This window comes from Primulina huaijiensis, chromosome 11 (assembly GCF_012295235.1).
Source record: "Primulina huaijiensis isolate GDHJ02 chromosome 11, ASM1229523v2, whole genome shotgun sequence".
Lineage (NCBI taxonomy): Eukaryota > Viridiplantae > Streptophyta > Magnoliopsida > Lamiales > Gesneriaceae > Primulina > Primulina huaijiensis.
The window spans coordinates 10,639,672-10,653,430 of record NC_133316.1 but is presented as its reverse complement, the minus strand read 5'-3'; the positions used below and the strand labels follow the sequence as shown (position 1 = coordinate 10,653,430).

Here is a 13,759-nt window from a genome sequence, read left to right as displayed (position 1 = left end):
CCTGAACCCGATTTTTCCAGCGGTGAAATTTTCTGTAGAATGCCCTATTGCCCCAGCATGTTAATCACATCTAGCATTCGGATCATACCACTTTGGAATATGGAACGGTTCTAGCAGCACAGGAGCTATTTGATGGTTTTGAATTAACTGTGGCAGGAGTTCACTATAGGTCATAGGGAATTGGATCGTTTTGGACCTGCCTTCGCTCTTGATTATTTCGATTGTTACGCGGGTTCGTATTATAGACAGGATTTGGATTTGCACCCTGATGAGGTGCTTAATGTCTAGGGGCAGGCTCTTTCTCATCCAAGAGATCGAGTGATTTCAGGAAGAAAATCCAGGTCTTGCAATGGCATAGGGTTCTCCCTCCTCTTCGAGGCAGGAAAAGGCCAACTATGGCGCGAGTACATACCAAACTGCTCAAATCATGCGGAAACTACCAATATGAGCCGGAACCCAGCTTCCGCTATATGGTTGGCAAGCTAGACTTTCAACTCTGTCCTAGTCCGGGTTTTCTCTTCCCTCCAGAGTAAGGGATAATTCTCCGTGTGAGCAGCTAGTTGAATGAATACCCGATTTCGGGATAATCCGATCCGAGTCCTTTTTACAGCTTCCGATGAGCTACCAGAGGGTCTAATATCAGATAGTACTCAATTCGCCATACCTACTAGTTGTTCTTTCTTTAAAAGGGCTAGGTAAGTAAGAGGACATGCAGAAAAAAGAGAATCCTCCCCTCCAGTACGTTTAAAGCGTCTACTATACCTCAACTCCTTCCACTCACCTTCATGTGTGAAAGAAGAGGCTGTAGCCTTACCTATACCCTGGCTTTCTCCCTGACCAGCCTTCAAAGATATTCGCAAAGGCTTGTGACTCTGGTTGCCCCTGACTGCTGGATCTCGTTGGTGCCGCCACCCTCATCTCGAAGGTTAAACCAAGTTTCTTCTCCCGAAAGCTTGGCCCGTATTACATTAGTGGACTACGACAGGCTCTTTCTCCTCAATCGGGGGGAATGCCATTCTTAACATCTTCCGCTACCTTTCTTTCGCAGGTGGCAGAATTATAGACCATATAACCTTTCCAACAAAAGCGGCCTACTCTTTCGCTAACTACAGGGCTTGGGCCCGCTCAAAGGTATACAGCTACTTGTGGTATCTCCCTTACCGAACTAAGAGATAGCCTTTAAGGGGCCCAACAAAGACGGATCTATTCCCTAGGACACTTCCTACTAGAAGAAGTATGGTTTGGGGATAAAAGCTGTTACTTTGGGGTTTTCCTTACGAAAGCACTCTGGTCATTCTTGTTCGAGCTAATAGGTGATAGGTGTCACCGTTCTCCCTTCGATCCTTCCTACTTGGCCCATCCAGAGTCTTACTTTGTGGCTTTCTTTATAGTCAGCACGTGAACATACATTCTTCAAAGGTGTTTTATTCCGGGTAGAGGTATAGTTCCTGCGTTGATCGCAGCTTACTCTGCTTTCCGAACTCAGACATTTAGGCGCCTAAGCTTACCACAGAGTGAACTTACTCCTGGGATACATTCCCGTGGGGGTCCCATTCCCTTAATTTATAGTCTATAGCTCTTAAGCAAAGACTTCTTAGCGGCACGATTCGGATTAGCAGACTGCTCTTCTTTCAAACGGTTTCCCTTTCTTGCTCTACTTACTGTCAATTCCGAACATAGCAGCTACCTTTTCACTCACACGGAGACCGAACGTACTGGGCCCTTACGGAACAGCTAGAATTCCATAGGTCTTACTTCGAGACCCCTTTCTTTTTTCCTTACTTGACTCCCTTACAGGGTCACTCGCCGCATCATACCTTAGGTCCACTACAGCTGAAAAAGCGGTTACTTACTAAGGGGTATCTCTTTTGGGTTCAAATCCTGGCCAAACCCTTCCCATCAGAAGACTGCCAATGCATCCATTCCCTTCCTCCCAGAACTCCACACTCATTGGTTAACTCGCTTGGTATCCACCTTTCTTTTCTTCGTTCGACGGTCTGTTAAGCGGGGTCCCGTCCCTCTCTCTTGTCCGGCCTATTCTTGTCCAGTAACCATTCTTTCGTTAAGAGTTCCGCGATTTCATTCTTTGAACCTTTTGGTATGTATTGCCCCCTAACTATAGATCAGATCCACCAGACGGAGAAACTTAAATTCCGCACTGCTGCTGAGTCGTCGGACTTATCCACCAATGGATTCGTGGAATTTCTGTGGATTGCGTTGGGGGAAATCTACCAAAGCTAGGCAGATAGATAGACTCCTTTCCCGTTGCTAAGCTAAGGGCGAGCAAGAAAGAAAATCCAATGATTGTTTTTTAACCAGCGCCCCCTTTTGGGTATGCAGGTACTAAGAGTCCTCTCACAACCAACCAGCAGACATCATCTGGCTGGGTCTTGCCGGTATCAACAACGAGAAAGAAACAACCAAATGGAAACAGCAACTAACTATGGCTCTTGGCCCAGACAACGTCCTAGGCGTAGGGGAGATCGGAGCAAGAGGGAACGCCTAGACGACATTTTTCTTCCTGGGCAGCAGTAAGTAGATCGAGAGGTCATTCCGCCCCTTGTCCCCTATATTGGGTAATATGTTCTCGACCATTCTTGCTCCAATCTGACCTAGCTGGCGAGCGATCCCAGTTCGCAACAGAGAACAAGACAGCAAGCGAGCGTACCTTTGTTCGCTTCTTCTCCACCAAGCACGGAAGTTTAAGGATAACTGTAGGTCGGTGGCTACCTAAGGAAACTCCGATTCGATCCGCCTCCCGGCGGGGAGGCATCTACCTCATCCCGATAACAAGGAGAGGTTCACTATGATGGGGGTACTCTTTTTTTCCCTTCTGGAAAGAATGAAATGCATAGGGGACCATCCTTTTGTTGAGGCATGCTCCACAGATTTACAGATTCGCACGGGGCCTCAGGCCCTACTTAGTTGACTGACAATGACAAAGGCTTGCGAAACTAAGTGGCGCCCTTTCTTTTTTAAATAACCCATTCTCATTATCTTTCATAAGTAAAGTAGGAAAACCTATAGGTCCTTAGTAGCGTTGACAAAGAAGAAAAGAGCCGGGTAAAAGACAGCGAATCCTTTTATAAATATATTTATAATAGAAAGATATTATTTATATATTTATAGGCCAGCTTGACAAGAAACCCTTCCTCTTGATCTGAGGTGCGAAGAAAAAGATCTCTTTTTTATGACTTCTACTTAGAAATCCCGGCCCAGAAAAGTGACCGACCAGGGCCCTATTGATGAATGAAAGAAAGGGTTTATGAGCCCTGTAAGCCCACACCTGTGTAGAGTAGATCGTTCAACACCTGCGGCACAAACCTATTTTTGACCTATTGGTCCTACTATCATAGGCGACCGAACGGCCGCCCCCTAATTACTAGACCGACATGCTATAATAATTCCATAAACACCTAGCGAAGATATGGCAAACAAATAAAGTAGCCCTATGTTCGGATCTGACAATACCATAACCATAATAAAAAGGTACAACGGCCCGAGCGACCAGACTTAACATAAATGTAGCCACTGGAGCCATTCTAAAAAGGGATAAATTAGCACTACTTGGTGAAATAGGTTCTTTTAGAATCAATTTCAAACCATCTGCTAGAGGTTGTAATAATCCAAACAATTCCACTACATCAGGACCCTTTCGACGTTGCACAAAAGCCATTACTTTACGTTCAGCTAGCACTAAAAAGGCTACTCCTAGTAGAAGTGGTAGAATTATTCCAAGTATTTCAGCTGGAACAGCTATGTACATTTTAGATTTTTTATTCACTCATGATCTGGCCTGGTCGACCCAATCATGATATTGAAGGATGGGACCTTTTCTCAAAAAACTCCGGATCCCGATAAGAGTTGAAAATGGTGCAACATCGAATCCTATTACTTCAAATGGAATCTTAGCCCGCCTCACTTGCTTTCTTTACTGCAAAAAGGCATAAGCGAAGCCAAGCCGGATAAGCTTTTTTATATTGAAAGCCCCAAAACTGGCTATCTTATAGCAGACAACTAACGCAAGCCTACTCAACTTATTTCATAATCATAAGTAACGGCCTGTTCGCATCGCAACTAATAGAAAAAAACAACTACTAGACTAGACTAGTAGTTGAGTGCTCCTTGTTGTTCGGATCTTGACCTGATCCGAGCTTCCAAAGCTCTATGCTGTTGGGGAATTCTGCAAGGGTCTTATCGCCTTTTTGATCGACTATATTTGAGTCTTTGGAGTACTTTGGGATTATATTCCGCGCCGAGCATTTGTGCTTGTGGGCCAGGGTGAATATTGCAGACCAGCGGATCTGGTGGTCGACAATTGTTCGGACTTGGTAAAGGTTGTCACAGCACCTGTAGTAGGACAGAGGACTTATCGCGATGCCTGCGGACCAATTTACGATGTCTCCGTCGCTGACGTTCGTCAAGCAGGCCACATGGATTGGCCAGGGTCTTCTTCGGCTAATGAGACCTCGATCCCGAAGCCTTCGGAGTATCTTTTTGATAGGCGCCCCCATTTGTATGGGGAATTCGCTGCTGATAGATCTCGCCCAGTGTCCCCCTCCTTCCCCCGCCGCCTTCCGACCCCCGGGAGTATACAATGACAACTTCCGGGCATGAGTGACCGATCGTGAGACTGCCTGTTAAACGTCCGATGGCACCTTGCTCCGACCTGAGCTATGCAACAACGAGATCCCCCTTGATCCTTGCCGGATGTGCTTGATGGTCCCCCATAATACGCTCACTTGGGGACCTCTTACTCCAGCTGTTCCAAGAGTCTCTGCTAGTTGAACCACGTCCAGTAGACTCCCTGTTCCGCTCATCCCCTTCGTCAGCTGTTTGATCGGGATACTATTACGTAGGTTCCTAAACTTTGAATGGATGGCCGAGCGTAGGTGGCAAGCAGTTATATGGATACGGTGCTTTACCCATAGACGCTTCTCCAGCTCTCGCAAGAATTGTATGGGAGTCGTCCTCGGAGGGACTTCCCGAATGATCGTACCTAGGAATTCTACCGTATTCTGTGCAGCTATTGTTGTTGATCCTGCAGAGTCTACCCAAAGGTTCAGGCCGAATTGTAGGAAGTGGTTGATACGTTTTTGTATTTCTATGAGAAGCTCTACGGCACCCACGATTCCCAGTAGTAAGTCGTCGGCATATCGCGCGTAACAAATCCTTATGTTGTAATGGGTTTTTAAGGGGGCCAGCTTACGGGTCAGGCCTCTCTCTGACCAGATAACTAGTATCGCCTCCACGCCCAGTTCTATCAACAGGCCCTTTCTTTTGCAAGACTTAAAAAAGTCTCTCATGGCCCAATTATTATTACAGCGTTCTGTACAATAGAATTCGGCCTTCGGGGTCAACACGGCGGCTTCTATGAGGAAGGCGGCGCAAAGGAGGCTCGAGGGTTTGTTAAGTAAGGCGGCAAGGGCCGACGATAGTACCTAATATAGTACCTATCATTTCTATAGTCTTAAAAATCTAATCTAGGTTCGAGGCCTCGCTCATAACTAGGGTTTTATTATTTCTCTAAAGGTTGCTAGGATGTATAGGTGTATTTTTAAAATACACCTATACATCCGAGCACCCTTTAGAGAAATAATAAAACCCTAGTTATGAGCGAGGCCTCGAACCTAGATTAGATTTTTAAGACTATAGAAATGATAGGTACTATATTAGGTAATGAATCATCGTTGTTCCTAATATAGTACCTATCATTTCTATAGTCATAAAAATCTAATCTAGGTTCGAGGCCTCGCTCATAGTTATGAAAAAATACACCTATACATCCCCGCACCCTTTAGAGAAATAATAAAACCCTAGTTATGAGCGAGGCCTCGAACCTAGATTAGATTTTTAAGACTATAGAAATGATAGGTACTATATTAGGAACAACGATGATTCATTATAATATATTTATAGAACCTTCTGTCTTTAGAGTATACTCCTGAGATTAGATGATAGGTACTATATTTTATGTCTTTCTTGTACATAGTGGATGAAATTTACAATCATGATGTGTCTATTCGATTATAGGAATCGGTACCTCCTTCAACGGACCGCTAGAGTGAATTACTTGTCCTCCTATGTTATGGTTCTTAATGGGATATGTTTGAGGAGTTCTAATGCCACTGATAAAGAACGAAGAGTCTTATATTATAGTCAACAGAGGTGTTCTACCTCCTCAGCTGAAACGTATAATGGTTCTTGGTATAGTTTACAAAGTAATATATCTTCTGTTGGATCGAAAACTGTGTATCCAGGATCTATCTATGCTTCTACTAGTTTTAAAGAACCACACTATCGAGCTATTGATTTTGAAGTTCTAACATTAGCCTTCATACAATTGATCGAGATGTATGCTTACTATTTAGAATGTGACTATTTGAAAATAACTATTGGTTATACTATGATATTACCATCATCTAGCGATTTGTCATTTACTTTAGGCAAGGCTATTCCATTGTGTGATCCTTTAGGTTCTAGTATCCCCAAAAAGAGGATCTATGATATGATTGAATAACTAGTGATGTTATACGGTGAACAATATCAGGAAGCTATGGTTAAAGCTATCTTTATTCGTATCTATTATGAATCTAAGTAAAAGTTGATCCCTAAATCAATAGAATTACCTAATATAAATATAGAAGATAATGTTATAGATTCTGAAATAGATAGTGGTAAACTACCAGATGTCAAATCACTTATTTCTGTAAAGAGTCGTACTCCCATTAAAGTAACCACAATCAAAGGTGTGAGACCAAAATGTTATCCTTTCATAGTAGCCGATTTAGAGACTATACTAGTCAATAATGTTCATGTTCCTTACGCTGCAGGTTACTTAGTGGTGAAATCAGGTGACGATCTTACTTCCAAACCTTCGATACACACCTTTTTCAGTGAAGATCACATACCTTTCTATCATACCTTTGAAGAAAGGAGTGAAAGAATATTACATGATTTTTTCTATAATTTGGAAGTCTCAGTTCTAAACATATATAGTACTCGTCTTCGAACAATTTATTTCCATAATTTCTCCCGATTTGATGGTATTATAATTCTTAGGTATTTTGCTGATCGTCATAAGTATAAAATCAGAACCTTGTTTAGAAATCATAAGCTTTACGAGTTGAAAATCTATCTTGGCGATAAGTTACTCTTCCGTTTCAGAGATTCATGCACATTACTCCCTAGCTCTCTTGCAACATTGGGAAAGACATTATGTCCTGAATTAGGTTCTAAAGGCTCCATCCCACATGAGGATTTGAAAGTCTCTAATCTTCAGGTTTCTAGAGAGGAATTGATAAACTATCTTCGACAAGACATCCTTCTATTAGGTGGTGTGATGTTGAAAGCTCAAGAGGTTAATTGGTCTAAGTATCATATTGATATCGAGGAGGTGATGACATTGTCATCGCTTTCACTTAAAATATTTCGTATGCATTATTTGGATGATAAGACCTTTCCTATCCATATACCTACTCAAAACCAAGATACTTTCATAAGGCGTGCCTTTTATGGGGGTCATGTTGATGTCTATAAGCCCTATGGTGAGAATCTTTACTATTATGATGTGAACTCATTATATCCATATATTATGAAATCTTACCCTATGCCTTGTGGTGTACCAGTATGGCGGAATAATTTGGAAAGCGTTGAATTAGATAGCTTGTTTGGCTTTATTGAGGCCTATGTAGTATGTCCTACTAATATATCACGTCCGTTCTTGCCTTATAAGGATCAATATGGTACTTTAATCTTTCCTACAGGTAAATTCATTGGAGTCTTTTATAGCGAAGAGTTGAAGTTTGCACGTGATTTAGGTTACGAGATTATCCCTCTTAGGGGATATTTGTTTGAGAAGAAGTCAAGTCCTTTCGAAAGCTTTATATCACACCTCTATGAAAGCAGACTAGATGCTAAGAAAAGAGGTGATGAAGCTATGACATTTATATATAAGATTCTCATGAACTCTCTCTATGGTAGATTTGGTATGAATCCTGAGAGTACAGTAACAGAGATCTGCGATCAAAAGAGATATGAAGAATTGATGAAGAAGGATACTTTTCAATCAGCAGAGAAGCTTACCGATCATTAATATATTGTGAATTACATTACCAATTTTAGTGGCTCTGATGACGACTGGAAACCTCCTAGGATGTCGGCTGTTCAATTGTCAGCAGCTATAATTGCTTGTGCTTGCATTCATATGTACCCACACATTTCCAGACCTGACTGTTACTACACGGATACTGAATCTATAGTTCTAGGAAGTCCTCTACCTGAGGATCAAATCTCTTCAAGTGAATTGGGTAAGTTTAAACTCGAGCATCAAGTAAATAGAGGTATCTTCTTAGCACCCAAGAGTTACATGCTAGAGATAGAAGATGAGAGACATATTATCAAGCACAAGGGCCCTGCTAAAGATTTAGTAACATCTGAATGGTTGGAGTTCATTAAAAGAAATAGTGCTACTTTAGAAAAATTAGGTTATCTTATGTCTAGAAAACTAATACACGTTAATCTGAAAGAAGCCTACGATTATCTAAGGATCTCATATTTCAAGAATAATGCTATACAAAAAGTATGTGGCCTTAGTTTTCTCTTTAAGGACTTAGCTACGAGGTTGCAGGCTGCTAGGTATGAAGATTCAATAATCAGGCTTTCATCCGCATACGACGATTATATCTTTTATTTGCCTGCATTTATGGACTTCCGTGGTAGAATCTACCGCTCTGGTATCTTGCATTTTCATGAGCGTGATTTAGCTAAAAGTCTCATAGTCTTTGCTTATAATCATCAAGAAGTAAACAACCTGTTGGAAAATGACATAGTTGCATCTTCTGCTGCCTTTAAGTATAAGAAATTCTCTCTTTATGATGAGGCTCTTCAATGGTATAAGGATAACCAGAGTGTGATTCAAGCTTCTGAGGAGAGTTTAATAAGAGTGCCAGTGATCCATTTCAGTTCATAGCAAAGGTCCTGTCTCACTATAGTGAGGATGAATATAATAGACTTCCAATAACTCAAGATGCAGCTTCGAGTGCTTATCAGATCATGAGTTATTTATTGCTTAACGAAGATCTAGCTAGGAAAACGAATCTTATTCAACACCCTGATAATAAAATACAAGATGTATACATGTACATGCTCTATGAGTTTAAGGAGTTTTTGCATCATCAAATCAATGATAAGTGTAAAATGGAAATCATAGAATCTAAACTAGATAGAAAGCTCATCAAAAGTCTATTCATGCCGTTGATCTATGGTAAGACAGTTATCAGCATGGATATGGATATTAGGGAGAAATATGGTCTATTGCTAAGCCGAAAAGATAGCTATAACCTCGCTAAACTTGGCATTGCTTATTTGAACAATAAATATCCAGACATAGTCAATTTTATGAAGTTGATTTCCATCATAAGTTGGTTTAGTTCTGTAATGGATAGAGCAGTTGTCTATAGTATAACCTATTTCACTACAAGACAGGATTATATGTCTTTCATAAAAGAAAAGATATATGTTTATGAAAGGAATAGCAAAAAGAAAAGACGGGTAACTATCTATGTACCTTCTATGGAGAGGGATATGCGAAAGACTCAATCCTCAGCATGCGCTAACTTTATTCATCAGAAGGATGCTTACATTGCCATGAAAGTAGTAGAATCATTATTGAGTCTACGTGCACCTATATACACGGTACATGATAATTTTATAACAACTCCGCCTTACGTAAGAATAGTTCCTGATATATATACCCAGGTCTTTATTAATATGGGGTTTCCACTTAAAATCATCAATGCTTTTATTAAGAGTAATCTTATTTCTCCATACAACCAAAATAACATTCCATCACCCTTATACTTTTCCATGGATGATGAAGAACCTATTCCATCTGATTTTCTTATAGATTTATTGAGTTCACATTGGCCTGAGAATTATAGAACTAAAACTAAAAAACAAATATGGGAGAAAAAGGTTTCAGACTTGGTTAAGTATTACAACAACTATGTAGATGCTGTGTGCGATAGAAAACCTCAATTGAATGATTCAGGGGTGTCTTGTGATTACCTTTATGAAGGGAAGTGGTTGAATTTTAAGAAACTTCTAGAGAACATAAGTTATAATTACAGCGTACATTATTAAATATCTTATATAAAGTCTATAAATGTGAGTCGAGTTCATTATGGTCCTCCTTAAGTATCACGGTGCCCATAGCCAACTGGAAATGAAATCTAAGAAAACCGCATAATACGACCTAACCTATGGAACCTATGGAATGTTTTGATATGAAGTTATTCTATGATTTAATAGATCGTCACTATCAAAGGAACTCTAGTGAGTATCCAATGATTTCTAGTAACGACCTCAAATGTTTTAAGGACCGACTGACTGATCTCAGTAATCAAAGTATTATAAACGAGGATGCCGATAAGCTATATGATCCTATATTGGATTCCTTGGTTCGATCGTCGTTAGCAGACTTACTTTACATTAATAAAAATAGAATTTCTTTCAAGGATTTCGTTGAGTTCCATCCTAATTATATACGTTTTCAATTTATGGATGACCTCATAGTTTCTAAATCATCGGTAACTCTAGGTTCTTTTAAGCTTTTAGAGTTTTCACCTAGTGCTGCTTCTATGGACTGCGGGATACTTATTCAAAAGGTTGATGATTTGTTACAGAATCCTATTCTCAAGATCATTATCAATTCATTTGTAAGAAAACTACAAGTTGAGGGAGATCAGTTAGAGAGGCTCATAGGTTTCGTTAAAACGAAAAGGAAACCAACTAGAGGTTTAGGATTGCTTTATTTTGTACTTATGGATTTGTATTTAGAGAGTATTGATAAAATGGTTCAAAACATGATAAAGAAATCGGGGTTACACTGTTTTTGGTGTAGGAGTCTTGATACCGCCATCCTAGGATTTACAGATGGGAAGACTTTAAAAACATTTAATGATATCTTACAGTTACACATCGCACTTCCGACATGGGGGTTAACCGTAAGAGTACGATCAGGAAACAGGGGCGGAAAAGTATTGAGACCATTCAATGGTAAACTATATATTAATTTTGAGGGTATCCTACAATGGAAAAGACCTGACAGTATCATATCAGAATGAGATGTGGGGTGTGTTTAGATGAAAAATAGTAGTGGGGGTGTTTAGAGTGAGTTTAGAGTTCTACTTGAGTCGAGCTACTCCCCGAAAATGCTCTATAAGGTGGGGTTCAGTCAACTTCCTATGGATCCCTCGCTATCTAATAGTGTGAGATATAAGAATGTAAATGGTCCCACCTTAAATCTTCTAGTTTGAGCTTTTATTCATCAGGTTTATGGGAGGAGCTATTGTCATGGTCCTTCGGCAACCTCTTACTCTTAGACTTCTTAGCCTTTTTAGGCTTTGTATTGTAGAGAGTTGGTTGAAGAGTCTCTTGACCTTCATAAATAGTAGCCTTGCTGACTGATTCATCATTATTCCTCAATAGTTCATATTTAAAGATAGTGGTAGCATCTTTAGTTCCTAAGTCTATTACTTCTTTAGGTCGTGTGTCTATCCATACATTATTTGAATCATATATATTTTCCCTTTTAGTACTCCGTGGTAGTCCTAGGCTGAGGATCAACTCTTTTTTAACAATTTGAAGTCTTTTCCAATCAATTCTGAAGTTAGCATCAGTGGGAATCTTCTCGGTTTGAGATAGATCAGCTAATTGCCTTACAAACCATTCCACTTTAAAGCAAGAGCAAAAGCAGAAACCGAGATTACCATAGATAGGCCGATCCAAGGGAGCATCTTTCAGCTTTATATCCATATAATATAAAGGAAGGCAAATGCAGCTTTCTGTTCAATCCAGTCTTGTTGGTGAAAGGCGAAAAAGGGGAAAGGTTCTTTCCGGAGAAGCGGGAAAGTCGGTGAACGCAGCACCAGCTGAGTGACTCCATCCTAAAAGAAGAAATCTCGGGACCCTAGAAAGATAGATAGATCTATATAGATGGAACGGACGGGGAAGTGATTATTCGAAAGTGGTATTGTTGCTCCTTTTCAGGAGTAGACTCTGCGGACACAATAGCTCGAACCTCCAGAACTGGTGAAGGCTTTGCCACCTTCGAAGTCCCCATTTGCTCAAGAGAAGCTCCCTCCTAAAAAACGAGAGGTTGTATTGACGCAGAGATATATAAAATCCTCGGGAGGGGCACATCTAAGATATCTAGGGAATTGCAACTGCAGAAGGTGCTACTGCCTCTTCAGAAGCTTGAGAGTGAGCAGTTTGTTTGGAGCCTGTGCCCTGGGGTGGGGCTATCAAGGTCGTTTTAATAGACGACAAGGAATTGACTCGAACGAAGTGTTAAGGTGGATGGAATTGAGAAGAGCCCTCGAAAATTCATGACAATCCAGGCGGTCGACAGCAGCTAGGTCTAGAGGTAGCTGGTTAAGTTAATGGAGTTCGTCGCTTTTCTCACTACACCGATGGTCCTAATGGCTTAAACCGCTCTGACCATTTTTTTCCTATCAATCATTGGATTGAGAATGGAATGGGCACACTCTGGGATGGGAGTCCCTTCCATTTCTGTACAAACAATGGTTTTTTGAAAAGATGAATTTGCACTAATAAACTCTTTTTTTCGTAAAATACGAGATAATCTTTCTTAGAAGTCTAAAATCCCCTCTCTCTTTGCCTTGTCCAATAGTCTGTTTCCAGGATAGGCTTACTACAGCTCGTGACAACCACAAAGCCTGTTCCCTACTTGCTTCCTCTTTATTGAAGGCGGAGTCGTCCCATTAACTCCACTGACTTTGGAGATCTCCCCCGCCATGACTCTGATTCTTATCGCACGAACTCAATCTTCTCCAACTCCCCGGCATTCTTTGGAGTCGATCTGCTAACATTGATGCCAACCCACTAGAGGGCCTAGAACTTTCTCTGGATTTGCCGTCTCCGTAAGCAATGGAGGGAAGGACTTTAGATTACTCCTAGAGCACTTTGAAAATCCCAGATACTGCATTCTAGATCGAAGCTTCTGCCAAAGAAATTAGTGATCACTAGCTCGAAACTCTATAGACGATTAAGAGAAAACATCCTAGTAAGCGACAACATCCCATTCAGTGGTAACCACCGATGGCGCGGAGGAGTCTTCTGTTAGTTTCCTTTCATCGTCTTATGTTATGAATTGTCTTCTACAACTGAGACTGTTGATTCATTTTCAACAAATTATGTCCCGGAATCAGAGGGTGTAGTCCTTTTTGGTTTCATCATCGGAAATCGTAAGATTGGGTCGAGCGGCAAGTCAACTTGGTGCTGTCATGGCGGTTGAGAAGTTTCATAACGGAATGGCTAGAAAGAGAAGGGTTCTTTTCCGGGCGATGAATCAATCTTTTTTCCTTCAAGTTTAGTGAAAAACTCTCCTCGACGAATTTGTAGAGATGCTGGCGTGCCTCCTGCCAATGGGAATGACTTAGGTAACGACAATCACTTTCTTAGTGATGGAAGACAAGTATCAGTGCCCACGTCGATGGTTACTACGCTAGTAGGTCGCCACCCAAACGCTATAGGCAGGTCCTGGTTGGTCGAAGACGCATGGCTTCACGGATTTCACAAGGAGTTTGTTCGGTGAGATTGATTGGTATTGCCAATCCACTTCGGACAGGGGAAATCTGTGAAGAAGCTACCCTATCAGGACAACAAGCAGTCAGTGAGTGAGCGCACTGCTTTGTCCCAGGGAGAAAGTGAGAGCACACCGTTCACTCCGAAGTAC

The 13,759-nt window shown here is 41.0% G+C and overlaps 1 protein-coding gene and 2 pseudogenes across 1 annotated transcript; 2 read left to right on the top strand and 1 right to left on the bottom strand.

Annotated features, from left to right (window-relative positions):
• Window positions 1-3,994: 3,994 nt before the first annotated feature.
• Window positions 3,995-5,424, bottom strand: LOC140988840 (uncharacterized; annotated as a pseudogene).
• Window positions 5,425-6,088: 664 nt separating this feature from the next.
• Window positions 6,089-8,095, top strand: LOC140988370 (DNA polymerase-like). Its single transcript, XM_073457393.1, has 3 exons — window positions 6,089-6,476; window positions 6,624-6,749; window positions 6,834-8,095. Exons 1-3 carry the CDS (start codon window positions 6,089-6,091, stop codon window positions 8,093-8,095), a joined length of 1,776 nt encoding a protein of 591 aa, XP_073313494.1.
• A 60-nt stretch (window positions 8,096-8,155) lies between these two features.
• On the top strand, window positions 8,156-10,143 carry LOC140988369 (probable DNA-directed RNA polymerase; annotated as a pseudogene).
• The last annotated feature ends 3,616 nt before the right edge of the window (window positions 10,144-13,759 follow it).

Bases quoted from the DNA above. Each gene is read 5' to 3' on its own strand.
- LOC140988370 (XM_073457393.1), top strand. From the start codon at position 6,089: ATGGTTCTTAATGGGATATGTTTGAGGAGTTCTAATGCCACTGATAAA. The intron at 6,477-6,623 runs GTTCTAGTATCC...CTAAATCAATAG, and splicing joins TCCATTGTGTGATCCTTTAG to AATTACCTAATATAAATATA. The intron at 6,750-6,833 runs GTGTGAGACCAA...CTTACGCTGCAG, and splicing joins TAAAGTAACCACAATCAAAG to GTTACTTAGTGGTGAAATCA.